Source organism: Hemitrygon akajei, chromosome 7, assembly GCF_048418815.1.
Source record: "Hemitrygon akajei chromosome 7, sHemAka1.3, whole genome shotgun sequence".
Taxonomy (NCBI): Eukaryota; Metazoa; Chordata; class Chondrichthyes; order Myliobatiformes; family Dasyatidae; genus Hemitrygon; species Hemitrygon akajei.
The window spans coordinates 140,565,707-140,586,269 of NC_133130.1; the positions used below are offsets into that span (position 1 = coordinate 140,565,707).

At 52.0% G+C, this 20,563-nt stretch overlaps 1 protein-coding gene across 1 annotated transcript in view; it reads left to right on the top strand.

Moving 5' to 3' along the window:
- Nucleotides 1–20,083, top strand: part of ajm1 (apical junction component 1 homolog) — a 37,193-nt gene extending 17,110 nt beyond the window's left edge. The window contains exon 2 of the mRNA XM_073052123.1: nt 16,812–20,083. Coding sequence (XP_072908224.1) covers nt 16,870–19,551 — 2,682 coding nt within the window. The 5' untranslated portion in view covers nt 16,812–16,869 and the 3' untranslated portion in view covers nt 19,552–20,083. The remainder of the gene's footprint in view (nt 1–16,811) is intronic.
- The last annotated feature ends 480 nt before the right edge of the window (nt 20,084–20,563 follow it).

Sequence of the window (20,563 nt, forward strand, 5' to 3'; positions counted from 1 at the left end):
CTCCACAAAAACGTGCCGAGAAATATCTCCACAGAAATGTGCAGGAAAATCTCTCCACAAAAACGTGGAGGGAAATATCGCCACGGAAACGTGCAGAGAAATATCTCCACGGAAACGTGCAGGGAAATATCTCCACAGAAACGTTCAGAGAAATATCTCCACAGAAACGTTCAGAGAAATATCGCCACAGAAACGTGCAGGGAAATATCTCCACAGAAACGTGCAGGGAAATATCTCCACAGAAACGTGCAGGGAAATATCTCCACAGAAACGTGGAGGGAAATATCTCCACAGAAACGTTCAGAGAAATATCGCCACAGAAACGTGCAGGGAAATATCTCCACAGAAACGTGCAGGGAAATATCTCCACAGAAACGTGCAGGGAAATATCTCCACAGAAACGCGGAGGGAAATATCTCCACAGAAACGCAGAGGGAAATATCTCCACAGAAACGCGCAGAGAAATATCTCCACAGAAACGCGCAGAGAAATATCTCCACAGAAACGTTCAGAGAAATATCTCCACAGAAACGTTCAGAGAAATATCTCCACAGAAACGTTCAGAAGAAATATCTCCACAGAAACGTTCAGAGAAATATCTCCACAGAAACGTGGAGGGAAATATCTCCACAGAAACGTTCAGAGAAATATCTCCACAGAAACGTTCAGAGAAATATCTCCACAGAAACGTGGAGGGAAATATCTCCACAGAAACGTGGAGGGAAATATCTCCACAGAAACGTTCAGAGAAATATCTCCACAGAAACGTTCAGAGAAATATCGCCACAGAAACGTGCAGAGAAATATCGCCACAGAAACGTGGAGGGAAATATCTCCACAGAAACGTGGAGGGAAATATCTCCACAGAAACGTGGAGGGAAATATCTCCACAGAAACGTGGAGGGAAATATCTCCACAGAAACGCTCAGGGAAATATCTCCACAGAAACGCTCAGAGAAATATCTCCACAGAAACGCGCAGAGAAATACCTCCACAGAAACGCGGAGAGAAATACCTCCGCAGAAACGTGGCGGGAAATATCTCCACAGAAACGTGGCGGGAAATATCTCCACAGAAACGTGGCGGGAAATATCTCCACAGAAACGTGGCGGGAAATATCTCCACAGAAACGCGCAGAGAAATATCTCCACAGAAACGCGCAGAGAAATATCTCCACGGAAACGCGCAGAGAAATATAGCCACAGAGACGCGGAGGGAAATATCTCCACAGAAACGTGCAGGGAAATATCGCCACAGAAACGTGCACGTTTGGGGAGATGCAGCAAGGGAAAGGAAGGTTTGATAAATGGGTGGAAGAACAGAGGGCACTTTTTCAGATCTCCATTTGGAGAGGAGGTGATTAGGCTACTGTGCTCGATTGGCTGAGGCCACAGAATACAGGGGTGCTGAATCTGTCAGGCACTGATAGAGAACTGGACGCACCAGGCTATAAGGGAATGGGGTGGGGTGCAGGGTATGAGGTAGTTGAGGGGAGTGAGGGGATATGGGGAGCTGATAACATTATCTAACCCCAGTCAATGGAGGAGCAGACTAGAGGTATCCCTGCAAACAGCTTAGGTGCCCATTCACCTCCACACAGGACCCCAAACGTTCCTTCCAGCTGAGGCAACACTTCACCTGTGAACCTGCTGAGGTCATTGTGACGGTGCTCCTGATGCAGCCTCCTCTACAGTGGTGAGGCCTGTCAGTAATTGGGGGGGCTGTTTCGTCAAGCACCTTTGCTCCATCCACCAGAAACAGAGCTCCCCAATAGCCAAATGTTTTAATTCCCATTCCCATTCCATTCTGACTTGTCAGCCCACGCCCTCCTCTTGTGCCAAGATGAGGCCACCCTCAGGGGTGAGTAGCCTCCAGCCCAAAGGCATGAATCTCCTTCCGCTGGAAAAAAATTTCCCTCCCCCTCCCCTCTTCATCTATTCCCCACCCTGGCCTCTTACCTCTTCTCACCTGCCTATCACCTCCTCCTTCCCGTTCGCCTCACCTATTAGATTCCTTCTTCTCCAGCCCTTTACCTTTCCACCCCATCTGGCTTCAGCTTTCAACTTGTAGCTAAAATCTTCCTCTCCCCCCACCCCCACCTTTTAATACAGGTGTCTTCCCCCTTCCTTCTCAGTCCTGAAGGGTCTCGGCACGAAACGTCAACTGTTCATTCATTTCCACAGATGCTGCCTGGCCTGCTGAGTTCCTCCAGCATTTTGTGTGTGTTGCTCTGGAGGTATTGGTGTTGGTTTATGACTGTCACGTGTGCTGAGAGGCAGAGAAAGACTTGCCCTCTTACTGTTCACACTAATCAGTGCATTGAGGTAGGACAAGGTAAAACAGTAACAATGCAGAATAAAGTGAGACAGCCACAGAGAGAGTGCAGTGCAGGAAGACAATAAAGTGCATGTAGGTTGTGAAGTCAACGGCCCTGTAACAGAAGCTGTCCTTGAGCCTGGTGGTATGCCCTGCCAGTCCTTTGTGTCTTCTTCCCTGCGGCAGAGGAGAGAAGAGGGGATGTCTCGGGTAGGTGGGGTCTTTGATTATGCTGACTACTCTTCTGCTTCAACGAGGAGAAAAACCTACAAAGAGTGGTGGACAAAGCCCAGCCCTTTCCCACCACTGAGCTCATCTACGAGGAGCACAGCCACAAAAACGTAACAATCGTTATCAATGGCCCCAATCCATCCAGGTCATGACCTCTTCTCACTACTGCCATTAGGAAAGAGGTACAAAAGCCTTAGGTCCCACCTCACCAGCTTCAGGAACTGTTATACAGTTATTACCTTATCAAGGTCGTGAACCAGTGTGGATAACTTCACTCACTCCAACACTGAACTGATTCCACAATCCGTAGACTCACATTCATGGATGCTACAAGTCTTGTTCTCAATATTATTTATAATATTGACAATTACAGTGGAGCAGTTCTCTGACCTACACAGAGAGCTGGGAAAGACTCTATTGTGAGTATTCTATAGGCCTCTGGTAGCAGCAGAGATACCGAGGAGCAGATTGGGAGGCAGATTTTGGAAAGGTGCAAAAATAACAGGGTTGTTATCATGGGTGACTTTAACTTCCCTAATATTGATTGGCACCTGATTAGTTCCAATGGTTTAGACGGGGCAGAGTTTGTTAAGTGTGTCCAGGACCGATTCCTGTCACAATATGTTGACAGGCTGACTAAGGGGAATGCCATACTAGATCTAGTATTAGGTAGCGAACCGGGTCAGGTCACAGATCTCTCAGTGGGTGAGCATCTGGGGGACAGTGACCACTGCTCCCTGACCTTTAACGTTATCATGGAAAAGGATAGAATCAGAGAAGACAGGAAAATTTTTAATTGGGGAAGGGCAAATTATGAGGCTATAAGGCTAGAACTTGCGGGTGTGAATTGGGATGATGTTTTTGCAGGGAAATGTACCATATGGACACGTGGTTGATGTTTAGGGATCTCTTGCAGGATGTTAGGGATAAATTTGGCCCGGTGAGCAAGATAAAGAATGGTAGGGTGAAGGAACCATGGGTGACAAGTGAGGTGGTAAATCTAGTCAGGTGGAAGAAGGCAGTATACATGAGGTTTAGGAAGCAATGATCAGATGGGTCTATTGAGGAATATTGGGTAGCAAGGAAGGGGCTGAGGAGAGCAAGAAGGGGGCATGAGAAGGCCTTGGCAAGTAGGGTAAAGGAAAATCCCAAGGCGTTCTTCAATTATGTGAAGAACAAAAGGTTGACAGGAGTGAAGATAGGACCGATTAGAGATAAAGGTGGGAAGATGTGCCTGGAGGCTGTGGAAGTGAGCAAGGTCCTCAATGAATACTTCTCTTCCATATTCACCAATGAGAGGGAACTTGATGACGGTGAGGACAATATGACTGAGGTTGATGTTCTGGAGCATGGTGATATTAAGGGAGAGGAGGTGTTGGAGTTGTTAAAATACATCACGATGGATAAGTCCCTGGGGCCTGACGGAATATTCCCCAGGCTGCTCCATGAGGCGAGGGAAGAGATTGCTGAGCCTCTGGCTAGGATCCTTATAACCTTGTTGTCCGTGGGAATGGTACCAGAGGATTGGAGGGAAGCGAATGTTGTCCCCTTGTTCAAAAAAGGGACAACATTTTGTCCCTTTGTAGGGATAGTCCGGGTAATTATAGACCAGTGAGCCTTACGTCTGTGGTGGGAAAGCTGTTGGAAAAGATTCTTAGAGATAGGATCTATGGGCATTTAGAGAATCATGGTCTGATCAGGGACAGTCAGCATGGCTTTGTGAAGGGCAGATTGTGTCTAACAAAGCCTGATAGAGTTCTTTGAGGAGGTGACCAGGCATATAGATGAGGGTAGTGCAGTGGACGTGATCTACATGGATTTTAGTAAAGCATTTGACAAGGTTCCACACGGTAGGCTTATTCAGAAAGTCAGAAGGCATGTGATCCAGGGAGGTTTGGCCAGGTGGATTCAGAATTGGCTTGCCTGCAGAAAGCAGAGGGTCGTGGTGGAGGGAGTACATTCGGATTGGAGGGTTGTGACTAGTGGTGTCCCACAAGGATCAGTTCTGGGACCTCTACTTTTCGTGATTTTTATTAATGACCTGGATAGGGGGGTAGAAGGGTGGGTTGGCAAGTTTGCAGACGACACAAAGGTTGGTGGTGTTATGGATAGTGCAGAGGATTGTCTAAATTGCAGAAAGACTTTGATAGGATGCAGAAGTGGGCTGAGAAGTGGCAGATGGAGTTCAACACAGAGAAGTGTGAGGTGGTACACTTTGGAAGGACAAACTGCAAGGCAGAGTACAAAGTAAATGGCAGGATACTTGGTAGGATGGAGGAGCAGAGGGATTTGGGGGTACGTGTCCACAGATCCCTGAAAGTTGCCACTCAGGTAGATAGGGTAGTTAAGAAAGCTAATGGGGTGTTAGCTTTTATAAGTCGAGGGATAGAGTTTAAGAGTCACAAGGTAATGATGCAGCTCTATAAAACTCTGGTTAGGCCACATTTGGAGTACTGGTGTCCAGTTCTGGTCACCTCACTATAGGAAGGATGTGGAAGCATTGGGAAGGGTACAGGGGGGATTTACCAGGATGCTGCCTGGTTTAGAGAGTATGCATTATGATCAGAGATTAAGGGAGCTAGGGCTTTTCTCTGGAGAGAAAGAGGATGAGAGGAGACATGATAGAGGTATACAAGATATTAAGAGGAATAGATAGAGTGGACAACCAGTGCCTTTTCCCCAGGGCACCACTGCTCAGTATAAGAGGACATGGCTTTAAGGTAAGGGGAGGGAAGTTCAAGGGGGATATTAGAGGAAGGTTTTTTACTCACAGAGTGGTTGGTGCGTGGAATGCACTGCCTGAGTCAGTGGTGGAGGCAGATACACTAGTGAAGTTTAAGAGACTACTAGACAGGTATATGGAGGAATTTAAGGTGGGGAGTTATATGGGAGGCAGGGTTTAAGGGTCGGCACAACATTGTGGGCCGAAGGGCCTGAACTGTGCTGTACTATTCTATGTTCTAAAGACTGTGGCTTTGCGAGGGTCAACAACAGCACAAAGTGGACTCGAGGACTTCAGTCTGTGCAGCAGAGTTTCCGCGTCTCCGAAAATGTGTCGAGAGTCCGAGATCCGACGTTGTCTCATAAACACTTCCTTTATCAAACTCAGTGACTGGCAGCCGGGGGCACGGGCAGACAGTGAGGCAAGAGAGGAGGAGGGTGGGGGTGAGAGGGCAGCAGACAGTATGGTAAGTGAGAAGGGAAGCAGATTGAGCAAGGAGAAGTGGGAATGAGATAGGGGGATGGAGAGAGCAAGAGGAAAAGAACAAGCATAAGAAAAAGGAACAGGAGTCTGCCGCTCGTCCATTCAATAGGGAGAAGGCTGGTCTGGCTGCCAGACACCAGCCTTTGCCCCATTACACCTGATTACCCTACCATGCAAAAATCTATCTGTATCTTACACATATTTAATGAGATCGTCTCTACTGCTTCCTTGGGCAGAGAATTCCACAGGTTGGCTATTCTCTGGGAAAAGCTATTGCCTCTTATCTCTGTCCTAAATCTGCTCCCCTGGATTGTGAGGCCATAAACCCTAGATCCGGTAGGTATGGGACAATGAGAGAAGACCTGAAGGAGTGAGTGAGAGGGTAGCAGCAGAGAGTGGGGAGATAGCAGGAGTGAGGAAGTGTGTGGGGCCAGTGACGAGAACGTAGAAATGAGAGGAGGAAGCGGCAGCCTGGGAGGGGAACTACAGTCAACAAGAGGAGAAAGGAAGGCTGGGAGAAGGGACGTGATGAAGCGTCAACGGCAGGAACAAGGCGGGACATCCCAGGACCGAGCGAGGGGGGTGAAACACCGGAGCGGGGGGGGGGGGGGTGTGGGAGAGACCTGAGAGACAAAGGAGAAAGAGGTGGTGAATTGGGAGAGTAATGCAAAGAGGTAGGGCAGTGAGGGGGAGAGGGGGAGAACAAGAGGATGGAGTGGGAGAAAGTGCAGGAAGTGGGAGTGGAGAAGACAGTGAGAAGCAGGGAGGATGAATAACAACAACACACACAAAATGCTGGTGGAACACAGCAGGCCAGGCAGCATCTATAGGGAGAAGCGCTGTCAACGTTTCGGGCCGAGACCCTTCATCAGGAGGATGAATAGTGGTTAATACTTCTCCCTCATATACAGAGACCCGGTTCGATCCTGGGTGCTGTCTGTGTGGAGTTCACATGTTCTCCCTGTGACCATCCCAAAAATTAGATGGCTGTTGTAAATTACCCCTCATGTCTAGGTGAGTAATAGAATCTGGTTGATGGGTACCTGGGGGCTGAGGAATCAGCCGACCAGATTCTGCCACACTTTAGTTCAGCCTCTCTCTCCAAAACCTTTCTGAGGAGCCGGCAGGCCTCTGGGCTGCTGGGGGCAGGCAGCTTCACCGGCAGCAGTGTGCACAGTGGGAGCTGCTCCCTGTGCACAAGCAATAAACAACACAGCTACTGTCGTCAGCAAGCAGAACCCAGCACTAACAGGTGCAGCACAGATTCTGCGAGTTCGCTGGGCACAGGTTCATGGCATGTCGGGATTGGAGCACGATCCAGATTTCATAACCTGGCACAGGCAGTGAGAATGGGAGGGGGGGTGGGGGGAGCGGGTTGAGACAGGGGAGGGAGTGGGGGAGCCCGAGGGAGGAAGCTGAGAGATGGGGAGAGGTAAGAGAGAAAGATGGAGAGACAAAGAGAGGTAGAGTGAATGAGAGAGGCAGAAAGAGAGATGGAGAGAGACAAACAGACGGGTGCTCCAAATGAGAGAGGCAGAGAGAGTGGGTGATGGGGCCAGAGAGAAGCAAGGACAAGGGATAGGAGCTGAGAGAGGGGCTGAGCAAGGCAAAGACTGGGTGAGAGGCATAGAGTTATAAAGCACAGGACTAGGCCATTCATCACACCACCTCTCTGTTGGCTGTTGTATCTACCTATTACTAAACCCTTTTGCCTGCACTATTGCCCCTATCCCTTCCTATTCGTGCCGGTCTAGATGCCTGTTAAGTGCTGATTATATCTGTAGCAGCTACCAGCATTTCCAAGCAACCAGTGTGTGATAAACTTACACCGTCTGAAAGTCCGAGACAGAGTGACTGACTGAGATTGTGTGAGAGAGAGGGTCATACAGAGAGAGGCAGCAACAGAGAAAATGTGCGGAAGAGGGTTCGACGAGAGAGAGCGCGAAACATACAGTGGGAATGAGATTGAGTCAGAAAGGAGTAAGAGGAGAGAGATAAGGACAAGTGGGGAGAGACAGTGGAAATGTCGGATATGCAGAGACAGAAACAGGTGGAAGGTGACATTGAGAAGGTAAGAGACAGCATAGAGAAACTGCTAATGGGAAAAGAGAGACAGATGGAGAGGCAGTCGGGGGGATATTAAAGGGGAGAGAAGGGGACAGTGGGAAGGAGAGTGGAGACAGAGGAGAGCAAAACAAATAGAAACAGTCTGTGGGAAGGTGAGGGAATCAGAGAGAGTGGGCAGGGGGGGCAGAATCTGTGGGAAGGTGAGAGAATCAGAGAGCAGGCAGGGAGGGGCAGAATCTGTGGGAAGGTGAGGGAATCAGAGAGAGCGGACAGGGAGGGGCAGAATCTGTGGGAAGGTGAGGGAATCAGAGAGCGGACAGGGATGGACAGAACCTGTGGGAAGGTGAGGGAATCAGAGAGAGCGGGCAGGGAGGGGCAGAGTCTGGGAAAGTGAGGGTAATAGTGACGGGTTGGACTGATTCACTGACTGGGAGGCAGAAAAAATAACGAAGAGGAAGAGACAGAGAGCACAAGTGAGACAAGATGGGAGGTAGCTGGAGAGAGCGTAGGAGGGAAGAGAACACGGCAGCGAGGGAGACAAGTGCAGGGAGGGAGGCAAAGAATTTTTTCCAAGACAACTCCGTACACTGAGATTCAAATTGGCATTCCCATTAATTTCACACTGACTGTAACACACATGCTCGCTCAAAGTCCCACACTCTCTCAGTCACCTTCTCTCTCTCTCTCCACTATTATTTTGAACATGAACGCACTGATTTTCGGAGTGCTGACGGGAAGTTGGACAGTGTGAAACGTCAGTGGTGTCAGAACAGCAGAAAATCGATCAACCCCTCCTGACACCATCCCTCCAACATCACACCCTCAACACCGCGTACCCTGCCCATTCTCCCTCGCACAGCCTCCCTGACGTCTTCCTTCCCCCCTCAAGGGGCATGTGCCAACTCTGCTCCTCTGATAGGGCATTTTGTGGGCTGGTGGGGTATCACCTGAGTCAGTCAGCGGAATGAGTGATGGAGGGATGAGAGAGGTGTGATACTGTGAGGAGAGCAGTGAGAGAGTGATGATGGAGAGGGAAGCTACCTCATGAAAATTGCATGGAACTCTGACTGAGACTATGTTGGGAGCTCCGTCACTATGAATTGACATTTTGAGGAGAGCAATGTTGGAGTTAGGAAGGATCCCTCACACTCACTGAGAATCAGAGGGTGCTCCCTCGTTGACCAGTGTGAGGAGAGTTCTCTCATTCTAAGTGAGTGAGGGCAGCACATCGAGTGACCGTCTGAGGGAGTGTCTGATCTGGTTTATGGTGGAGCTCCCTCATCACCAGCAACCTCAGCAATGCTTTGTGGGAAGTTCCCTCAGTGACAATGTGAGGGACTGTTGAGTATGAGAGTGGTGTTCTTTCCTCAGTGGTGTAAGGAAAACTCTTTCCTCAATATTCTGAGGGCAACACCCTCATGGCCAGTGTGAGGGCATCTCCCTCACAGAGTGTATGGAACTCCCTTATGTCAGGTCAGCAGGGATCATCCCTCAGCAACAGTGAGGGAGCTCGCAATTAACAGCGTTAGTGTGAGTTGTGCTTCTGTTCACCATTGTGAGGGGAGATCCCTCCTGAGCTGTGTTAGTGTGGCCAAGCTCCCTCGTTAGTATTTTGAGGAGAGCACTGTAACGTGGGGAGCAGGTTCAGGGATTCAATGAGTGAAACAGAAGGCACAAATTTAAAATTGGGTACATTAATTATTTATTTAGAAATGAACAGTGAAACACTAAACTGGGCGTCTAAACTACCCAAAATCACAATACTGGACATTCAGTTACCCTTTAAATGAACGGATACTCTGCTAAATCTCCCTGATGTATAAAAGCAAAGGAGTAAGTGTGCTACGGACAGTTACTTAACTAAACGACTTTGGGGGCGGGGGGGGGGGGAACGTTTCCGCCTGCAATGCTCTTTCTCAATAACCATATAACAATTACAGCACGGAAACAGGCCATCTCGGCCCTTCTAGTCCCTGCCCAACACTTACTCTCACCCAGTCTCACCGACCTGCACTCAGCCCATAACCCTCCATTCCTTTCCTGTCCATACACCTCTCACTCAGTGGTCCTTCAGTGCTGATGGCGACTTCAGCCTGAAGTGGGCCCTGTGGATAGCTGGTAAGAAAGAGGGCAAAATCTCTGGCACTCTTTTACCCCCACCCACCCACAAGGCATCCGGAACCGGAAATGGGCACTGTGGCACGCAAGCCAAATAATGGGAAAAGAGCATTGCAGATTTTAAATGAACCAATCACTGACCAACACGACAGAAGCAGCTTTCCGGCGGCAAATAAGCCATGCCCCTACATGACAAACACACAGGTGAGAACTCCCTCGTTGACACTGAGGTGAGCAGCCACGTTGCCAGTGTGAGAGAACGTCTTCATCTACTTTTTCAGGGGAAAGCATCTTTAACAGTGAAAATCAGAAAACTGCTGGTGCTGGAAATCTGAAAGAAAAACAGACAATTCTGGAAAGGCTCAGCAGGTCAGACAGCATCTCTGGAGACTTAACATTTCAAGAGACCTCTTTTGTTTCCTGTCCTGACAAAGGGTGTTTGATATAAAGCATTTATTCTGTTTCCCCCACACCGACGTTGTCTGACATGCTGAGTGTTTCCAGAATTTAAATCACAAGATATTGTGTAGGTGCTGGAAATCCAGAGAAAATTCTTTTCCTCTAGTCTTATTTCAATGGATTCCTTTTCAGGCAGTCCCAAAAGCCATTGGCATTTTGTGCCAAAGTCAATCCTATAGCCATTGTGAATGCAGTGTTCTGCTACTGCCGATTTCTCTGGGTAACACAAATGGATACACCTCCTGTGCTCCTTGATGCGGGTTTCCACCTTGGCCGATATACGCTGCTCCGCATTCACAGGGAATCCTGTAAACACCAGCCGTCCTCAGTCCCAGGTCATCTTTGACCCGCAGAAGCTGTGATTTGAGCTTCCTCACGGATTTGTGGATGGCAGTAATTCGATATTTCTGCAGGATCCTGGCGATCCTTCCAGAAACCGTGGAAATATAGGGAAGACAAGCGGTAGCGACGGGTTCTTCCGCGTTAGGTTTCTTGGTTTTTCTGTCGGCCCTTTTAAGGGCCCGATTGATTTCCTTCACCTCATACCTATTCTGTAAGAACATTGTGCATAATTGTCTTATTTCCTCGGAGAGACAGTCCAGGTCCAAAATAGTTTTCGCTTGGTTAAACAAAGTAGAGAGAACCGCTCCACGTTGGGAGGTGTGATAGTGGTTGTTATTGTTAAGGTACAAGTCCATGGGAGTAGGTTTCCGATAGACACCATGTCCAAGGCCATTAGAATGTCCAGGAAGGGGAAGCAACCATTCTTCTCCATCTGCATTATAAATGGACTGTTTGGATGTCTACTGTTCAGATGGTCGTGGAACTGTTGGAGTGCCTGGAGTCCATGAGGCATGGATCTGAAGAAGCATTTGGGGCATAAAGACAAAGAATACAGAGTCTTCCCCTCAAAGTCCTCCATGTAGAAATTAGCAATAACCAGCAACAAGGACAATCCCATGGCCACTCTGTCTGTTTGTTCATAGTAGTTCCCATTATAGAGGAAGTACATCGATGTAAGGGTGCATTCAAAAAGGTCAATGGTACCCTTATCAAATCTTGACTGCAGGAGGACCAAGGTGTCCTTAATGGGAACTCTCCTGAACAGGGACACCATGTTGAAACTGGCCATTGTGTCCTCTGGGCTCAGCTGGATGTTGGTTATCATTTTTATGAAATTGGTCGAATTTGTTATGTGATGCTCACAGCCCCTATAAAAGGGAGACAGCATTGTTGTTAAATGCTTAGCAAGGAAGTAAGTTGGAGAAACTATCCCAGTGACGACAGGCTTTGGGGGGAGCCCTCCATGTGTACCTTAGGGAGCCCATAAGGTGTCGGTGGTACCAGCACCTGAGGCAGAAGTGTCTTGCATATATCTGCTGGCAGTCTGGATCTCTTCATTAAAGCAGAGATCATGACAATCGAATCCGTGGGATCCCGCTGTAGAACTCTGTAGGTGGGATCATCCAGGATCTGTGGGATTTTCCTGTGGTATTCCCTCAAGGACATCAGGACCATTGCATTTCCTTTGTCTGCTGGTAAAATCATGATGGCTGTGTTTCGCCGTAGTGTCTGGATGGCCAGGTGTTCTCCTTTTGTAAATGTTCGGTTTTGGCAAAACGGCTCTTTTGAGGGCCGTGCAGACCTGTGTCCTCATCTCCGCAGTATCCGATGGTAGTTTTCAGATTGCTTGCTCTACTCTGTAGTCCCGATAAGGTGTAGCTCTGGGGACCGGAGCAAAGTTTAGCCTCTCGGGAAGGACCGATCTAGTCGCCTTGTCCATACTTTCCCCAGTTTGAGTGGTGACAATCCTTTCTGGGTCCAAAGTTGGGATGGCTACACTCTGTTGGGATAGTTTGTTGTATTTCCTGACCTGCCTCGCAGTGTTCCTTCATGAAACTAGTTCACCTTGGGCAGCAGTGGACCTGTCTGTACTCCCAATCACAGGGAGACAAGAGGGATGACAATTCCAGCTGAAGAGACAGTTGACTAATTAATCTATCAACCGATGCATCTTTAGCCTGTGGGGGAAAAGCAGAGGAAACCCACCCAGTCTCAGAGAGAATTCACACATCCCTTACAGACAGCAGCAGGAAGTGAGGGAGCTCCCTCATTGACAGTGTTAACGCTGAACAGAGTCATTGAGTGTGGAAGGAAGGTTCATCATTCACATTTTGAATGGGACACCTTCACTTACTGTGTGAGTCCAAGAGCTGTGCAGCACACAAAAAGGCCCTTTGGCCCACCACGTCTATGCTGACCTTCATGCCCCTCTTTACCACATAATTCCATATCACTCCATTCCGGGCCCTGTCCAGTGGCCTCTCACTGTGAGAGAACGCGCTGATCAAAATGCCATTACTGTTCCTGCCTCCTTCACCAACTCATTCTAGATACCAACTACTCTTGGTGTGATTCATCCCTCAGGTCCATTTTAAATCTCATCCCTTTCCCTACTGTATTCATCTCTGGTTGAATGACAATTAAACTTGAAATTGCACTTTGCTTTAAGGATAAACAGACACAGCCCATCCAATCTCTCTACGTATAACTCAAGCCTTCCAATGCGGGATAGCATCCTTGTGAACATTTCGTGGAACCCTTCACCTTTCCAGAACTATACACGTGTGGCCTGGCCGACATTTTGTACAAATGTAACATAACTTCCCAACCCTGGTACCCACTGCCTCAGCTGAAGCAGACATATATACCATATACCTTCCTTGCCACCTTGTGCTGCCACTTTCAAGGAACTATGAACTGTACCCCAAGGTCGGTCAGTTTAATGACACTCCCCAGGGCCCTGCATTCACTGTGAATGTCTTGGTTATATTTAATTGCCCAAAATACACCAGTTTCTTCCTGTCTGAGTTAAAGTCCATCAGCCATGCCTTTGCCTGTTTTCCCAATGGATCAATATTCTTATTGGTAGAACGTGGGCTGCTCCCTCATTAGGAATGGAATTGATTTATTATCGACACGTGTCCAGAGCCTGCCTTGCATACTGTTCATACCGATCAAAGCATTACACAGTGATTGGGAGAAAGCAACAGAATGCAGAGCTGCCGAGAAAGTACAGTAAGGTGCACTAACACAGCAAGGCAGGTTGTGACATCAGGAGTCCATTTATCTTACTAGAGAACCATTCAATGGTTTTTTAATAGTGGGGTAGAAGTCCTTGAGCCTGGTGTTGTGTGCTCTCTGGCTTCTGTATCTTCTGCCCAAAGGAAGAGTGGAGAAGAGAGAAGGTCCATGGTGGGTGGGGTCTTTGATGATGGTGGCTGCTTTCCTGAGGCAGTAAGAATTCATGGAGAGGAGGCTAGTTCTATTACGTGCTCAGATGTGTCCATAACTCTCTGCATTACTTGCGGTCTCAACCAGAGCAGTTTCCATACCAAACCACGATGCATCCCGATAGGATGCTTTCAATGATTCATCGACAAAATTTGGTAAAGGTCAACAGGGACACATCAAGCTTACTAGATCTCCTGACGAAGCTGAGATATTGGTGAGTTCTACATGGTTGGGCCAGGGCAGGTTATACTCACTCCAAGGAACTTGAAGTTTTCAGCTGTTAGCCTCAGCACCATTGATAAAGACAGGAGCATGCTCATCGTCCCCCTTCCTGAAGTCAGTGACCAGTTCTTTTGCTTTGCTAACATTGTTGTAACACCATATTACAAAGCTGTCTCCTTCCTGTACTCTAACTCATCGTTTTTTGAGGTGTGGCCCATCACAGTGGTATCATCTCCAAATTAGTAAATGGAGTCAGAGCAGAACCTGGCCATGCCGTCATGAGGTTACAGGGAATAGAGGGCCTGGGATGCAGTCTTGTGCCGCACTAGTGTTGAGAACAGTCGTGGCAGAAGAGGAGTTGCTGCCTATCCATACTGATTTCGGTCTTTTGGTCGGTAAGTCAAAGGTCTAGTTGCAGAGGGAGGAGCTGACTTGCAGGTCTTGAAGTTTGGTGATGAGTTTCCTTGGAATGGTGACATTGAAGGTGGAGCTGTAGTTAATAAACAATAATCTAATGTAGGTATATTTCCTGTCCGGATGCTCCAAAGGTGAGTGTTGGACCAGGGAAATGGCGCCCACCATGGACCAGTTTCAACAGTAAGCAGATTTGTCGTGGATCAAGGTTTTCTGGGAGGCTGGAGTTAATATGTGCATGGTCAGCCTCTCATAGCACTTCATGATGGCAGGTGTCAGGGCCGCTGTTAGGTAGTCAATAAAACACTTCACCTTCTCAGTTAATGGGATGATAGTGATCTTAAAGCAGGGACAGGTTAACAATATCTGCAAATACCCCCACCAGCTGATCTGCACAGGGTCTAAGGACACAGGCAGGGGCACCACCCAAGTCAGATGCTTTCTGTAGGGTCACCCTCTGAAATACTGACCTTTCCGCAATGGGATCAGGTGCACGTGAGGCTCTCGGGGTGGCTGGTCTCATACTCTTCCTCTTCTGCTGAAGTCTGAGTGCACTGCGTCATGAACAATGAGTAGGGAACGTGGCCTTCCGAGGAAGTTCCCTCATCGCCAGTGAGGGAGAACCCCAGTCATAGGCATAGCGTTATAGGGCAAAGAAACAGGCCCTTCAGCCAGCACATCCTTGCTGACCCATGTACCCATCAATAACGATCCCAGTAGGACAATGTTCTCACCAACGGTGTGAGGAAACACCCACATTGCTAGTTTGAAGGTACACACTTGTCAGTATTTTGAGGAGAGCACGTTGGTGGAATGTGTAAGAGGAGCTCCCTTATTGACACTACGAGGTGAGCATCTTTTACTCTTCAGGGGGTGGGGTTTCCCATTTTGACACTGAGGTATCACCAAGAGTAATGGTATTTGGCATGCTCCCTCATCACAGAGTGAGAGTGCACCCTCATCAATATTTTGAGGGACAACACTCATTTTGAAGGAAACTCCCCATCAACAGCATGTTGATGTAATGGCATGTTGAGTATAGGAGCAAAGAGGTCCTTCTGCAGCTGTACAGGGCCCTGGTGAGACCACACCTGGAGTGTTGTGTGCAGTTTTGGTCTCCAAATTTGAGGAAGGACATTCTTGCTATTGAGGGAGTGCAGCGTAGGTTCACGAGGTTAATTCCCGGGATGGCGGGACTGTCATATGTTGAAAGCTTGGAGTGACTGGGCTTGTATACACTGGAATTTAGAAGGATGAGAGGGATCTGATTGAAACATATAAGATTATTAAGGGATTGGACACGCTAGAGGCAGGAAACATGTTCCTGATGTTGGGCAAGTCCAGAACCAGAGGCCACAGTTTAAGAATAAGGGGTAGGCCATTTAGAAAAGAGCTGAGGAAAAACTATTTCACCCAAAGAGTTGTGGATCTGTCGAATGCTGTGCCTCAGAAGGCAGTGGAGGCCAATTCTCTGGATGCTTTCAAGAAAGAGTTAGATAGAGCTCTTAAAGATAGCGGAGTCAAGGGATGTGGGGAGAAGGCAGGAACGGGGTACTAATTGTGGATGGGCTCGAAGGGCCGAATGGCCTACTCCTGCAACTATTGTCTATTGTCTATTAACAGTGAGTGGAACGCCCTCTTTGTAGGGTGTGGAGCTCCATCATTGATACGGGGAGTGGAACTCCCTCTTTGACAGTGAAGGAGTACCCTTACTGACAGTCTGAGGTGAGCGCCCTCACTGACGTTGAGAAGGGTCTCCACCCCAGCCACCTTTGCTCCTGCCCAATCCTCGTTTGGACGGAAGCTGAGCCTGACCTTTGACCTGGTGCCCGTCTGCCCCACACATCGGGCTGCATCAGTCTGTCCCTCACTGTATGTAGATGATGGAGAAGTTGGAGGGTGTGTGAACAGTGACGATCCGGTGAGATTCAGACAAGTTGGCTGAGTGCAGTTTTACATGGATATACAGTAAATAGAACACTGGCTCTAAAAACAGAAAGACGTTATCTGAATGTTGATAGATGGGGAAGAGGGGGGGCCACAACTGGATCTGAGTACCCTTGACCAGTGTTCAGGTGCAGCAGGGCAGTCAGGAACGTGAACGGTACATTGGTATCCATTGCCAGAGGATTTGAGTACGGGCTGCAGACGTACAGGGCTTTGGTGGGACCCCAGCCGAAATGGTATGCAGGCCGTGAGAGGGATGCCACAAAGGTTTACCGGACTGATTTCTGGAGTGGCAGACAGGCGAGGACAGATCAGGCTGGTTGGTCTGATAGTCAGTGGAGTACAGAATGATTGGGATCTCGTTAAACTGAGACAGGCTAAGCATGGGGTGGGGGGGGGGGGGGGTTCTCTGATACAGGACAGTGCCTGAGGGCCCCAGTCCAGCTCAGTGATTCAGTGCTGAGCAGGAATATCCAGATGACAGCCGCCAGTGGCAGACACCAGACCGCCGGCTCTAACGTTTGTCCTGTTGTTGCAGGGTGGAATCACTGTGAAAGGGTCTGAGAGAATTCAGCAACGATTACCGCTCCTTTAAGATGACACGGACGGACCCTCCGGACATACTGGTGTCTACCGTCTACCGAGAGATCAAAGTCAGCACGATGCCAGGAGAGCCCAAGATGTACCGAGCGCGGGGTGTGTACGACTCCGCCAGCCCCAGCTCGCTGCAGGCCGCGCAGCGGGACCTCGGCAAGCGCCAGTGCCGCAGCTTCGACTTCCTGCAGTCGCTGGAGGGGCAGCCGCCGGCCCCGGGCCCCGCTGACGAGCCCTCCGGCCGCCGGCACGAGCGGCGGGCCCCGAGCCCCGACACGGCCTGGGACTCGCTCGGGAGGCCGGTCCACCTGCGCTCCTCGGCCCCGGACCTGGTGGTCGGACGCCTCTGCCCCGCCTCGGCCGAGCCGCGGGAGCCCCTCCGGCCCGAGGGCAAGAAGAGGGGCCGGTCGAGGAGTGCGCCCAGGGTTAAGACCACCTACCGGCCCGTCCCGGTGGAGGCGCGCTCACCCGAGAGGCCGCGCCGGGGGCGGGACGTCCAGCGGGGGCCGCGGGAATCCATCCGCAGGGGGGAGGGTTCCCCCAGGAGGGAAACCTGGGTTCCGACCCGGGGCAGGGTGGACGAGGTGCACCCCATCAAGCTGCAGCCGCAACGGGCCGAGGCCTGCCTCTACGCTACGGCCCGCGAGGAGGGCCCGGGGCCCCGGCCCGGGCTGCACGTCCGCTACCGGCTGGACATGAAGCCTCCGCCTGAGGGGGCAGCTCTCCCCTGTCCCCTCCCTCGACGCCAGCCGCAGGCATCGGCCTGGCAGGCCCAGCCGGGGCGCAGCCTCACCGTGCCCAGCGGCCGGCGGACACCCCGGACCCCCTCACCCGGGCTCCCGCCTGCTGGAGACTACTGGACCCTGGCCACCCACGGGTGCCCGCCCCAGCTCTGCCGGGGTGCCGGGCACTGGGGAGGGGGCTTCCCCCAGGACTACCCTGAGGTCCACAGCCTGCCCCGGGGCCTGGCCTCGCCCACGCACTGCCCTGACTGGTGGGGTACCTACCGGGCGGCCCACCCCCTCCAGCCCCCTCGCTGGGTGCCAGCCTCCCTCCCCCCGCTGGCCGCCCACTCCCGGCACCATTCCAGGTCCTGGGATGACATCCTCCGCCGGCCCGCGCCCGGGACGCCCGGCTGCCACAGCTGCGAGACCCTCCCGCGGAGGGAAGGGGGCCTGAGCTCCACCAGCCCCAGGCTTCAGCCCACGGTGGTCAATCTGTCGCGCTCGCCCCAGCGCTACGCTGCCCTCTCCCTGTCCGAGAGCTCCCTGGCCGAGAAGCTGCAGGGGGAGGGCGGCCGACCGACGGCTGGCCGTTCCTGGTACGTCACTCCCGAAATCACCATCACTGACAATGAGCTGCCGGCCGCGGGTGTGGCCCGAAACCGGGCCCGGCAGCCGGCCGATGGGCCCAACGGCCTCAGCGCTTCCTTCAACGACCTGCTGTCATGCAACCTGGAGAAGGAGGAGGGAGGCAGGGGCGGGGGAGTTCCCGGCCCGGGGCCCCAGCCCGCCGGGGAGCAGCAGCTGGACGATGTGCTGGCCGACCTGGTCATCGACACCTGCAAGGTGCCCACCCCCCGGTCCCCCCCGGACGGCCTGCTGGAGCGGCTCCGCCGGCTGATCGGAGGCGAGGACCCCCCCGGCGACGCTCTGCTCGCCGAGACCCCAGGGCGGGGCGCCCTAGCCGACACCTCGCCCGACCTGCCCCCCAGCCCCTGCGAGGGCCCGCTGCGGGAGCGCGCCTCGGACGAGGTGGACACCATGATGTGCTCGAACCTCAAGTGTGGCCTCACCGAGACCCTGTTCAACGCACGGCTCTACTTCAAGTCCTGCCACAGCTGCTACACCTACTACTGCTCCCGTGGCTGCAGGAAGGACGACTGGGAGACCCACAAGGAGGCCTGTGTCTACGGGCGGGTCAGCAGCACCTGCAAACGGGTGCTGCGTAACTGCCGGGAGAACCAGGCCGCCCACAAGGCCTTCTCTCGCATCGCCAGGATGGGCTACTTGTCCCGGGGCCGGGGGGTACTCTTCCTGGGCTTCCCCAACCCCGGCTCCGCCGACAACTTCCTGCGCTTCGGCCTGGAGAGCCTGCTGCTCGCCCCCACCTACCTGTCGATGCGGGAGCTGGAGGGCTACGCCGACCACCTCGGGGAGTACCTGAGGGAGATCCAGGAGGCGGGCCAGCAGTACAACCCCGAGGAGTGCTTCCTGCTCAACGTCTCGGTGGCCCTGGGCCAGAAGGTGCCCGAGAACCCTTCGCCCCGCCTGCAGACGCCCAGCGTCCGCCGCTTCGCCAAGATCGCCCTGGCCTCCGGCAGCCCCGAGAGGAAGGCCTACCGGGCCTCCGAGGACGAGATGGAGACCCTGATCCTGACGCCGCCCCCCGGCACCACGGACATCGCCAAGGACGACGAGGCGGGCCGCAAGGCGCGGGAGGTGTGCTTCATCAACGTGCAGCGGGAGCTGCGCATCCGCGGCGTCTTCCTCAGGCACGAGTACCCCCAGGTCTACCAGGACCTCTGCGAGTTTGTGGAGAGCAATAAGAGGTTCACCCCCACAACCATCTACCCCATTGACAAGAGAACGGGCAGGCAGTTCATGTGCATGATCATGGCCGCGTCGGAGCCTCTCACGCTGGAGTGGGTCCGCAAACCCAACGTGTTGGAGGACATGATGTGACCGGCCCTCCGGCCCCCCCGGCTCACTCGCCGCAGAATGTTTCCCGGTTTCTTTAACATACTTGTTGGCGATGGTTTTATATCGGGAACCCGCTGGGGTTGGGGGTCTCCATGAGGGTGGTCTTGCAAGCATAGGTCTAGTAGTGGTGGGGTGTCGGGCTGGGTTACTGGAGGTGGAGGGTTTGTAGGTGACCGGGTGGGGGATTCTGGTGCTGCTGGGGTGGATTCAGGTGTATTGGGCCAGGGGTCTTTGGGCACAGGGCGGGAGGTGACTGTGTTGGAGGGGAATGGGTTTCACAGTGGAGGGGCTCCCTCCACACTAATCCCTTCCCCTCACAGCCAGGGTGGGGAGGTGAACGAGCAGGCCATAGGCTGGGAAGCCAGCCCTGGATGACTCTGGTCAGCAGGCCAAGAACCTCTGCCCTTTAGCAAAGAGTTCTGGGTCCATTTGGGAATTTGGGGCAGACAGAGGGCGCACAGTCACCCGCTCTTCTACAAGCATTGGCTAACTTCAAAAGCAGGAACTGCCATAACTGTGGGAGGGGGTGGGCGGGAAGGGAAGGGGAGGTTGGGGTCTTGGGCTGAGAAGGCAGGGAGAGGAGGGGCTGAGGGGAATGGAATGAGCAGTGAAGGGGAAAGGAGGTGGGGCACAGGCAGGTGGAATTTTAGGGGCAGGACCAGGGATCTAGAGGGGGAGGGATGGTGGGAGGATAGGTTGGGGAAGCAAAGTGGTCAGGGACCAGGAGAGGGAGTGGGTAAGGGAGAGGGAATGAGGGTGGGAGAGGGAGGGTGGAGATATGGGACAGGGATAGTATGTTTAACATACAGTAGAATGGGAGGGATGGGGTTGGTTAATGTGACAGTGCCTCAGGAATATATCATGTAAAGAAACACTGACCTTTCACCCTCTGCTGCAGTGGGTCACAAACTGACCTTTCACCCTCTGCGACAGTGGGTCACGCACTGACCTTTCACCCTCTGTGGCGGTGGGTGGTGCATTGACCTTTCACCCT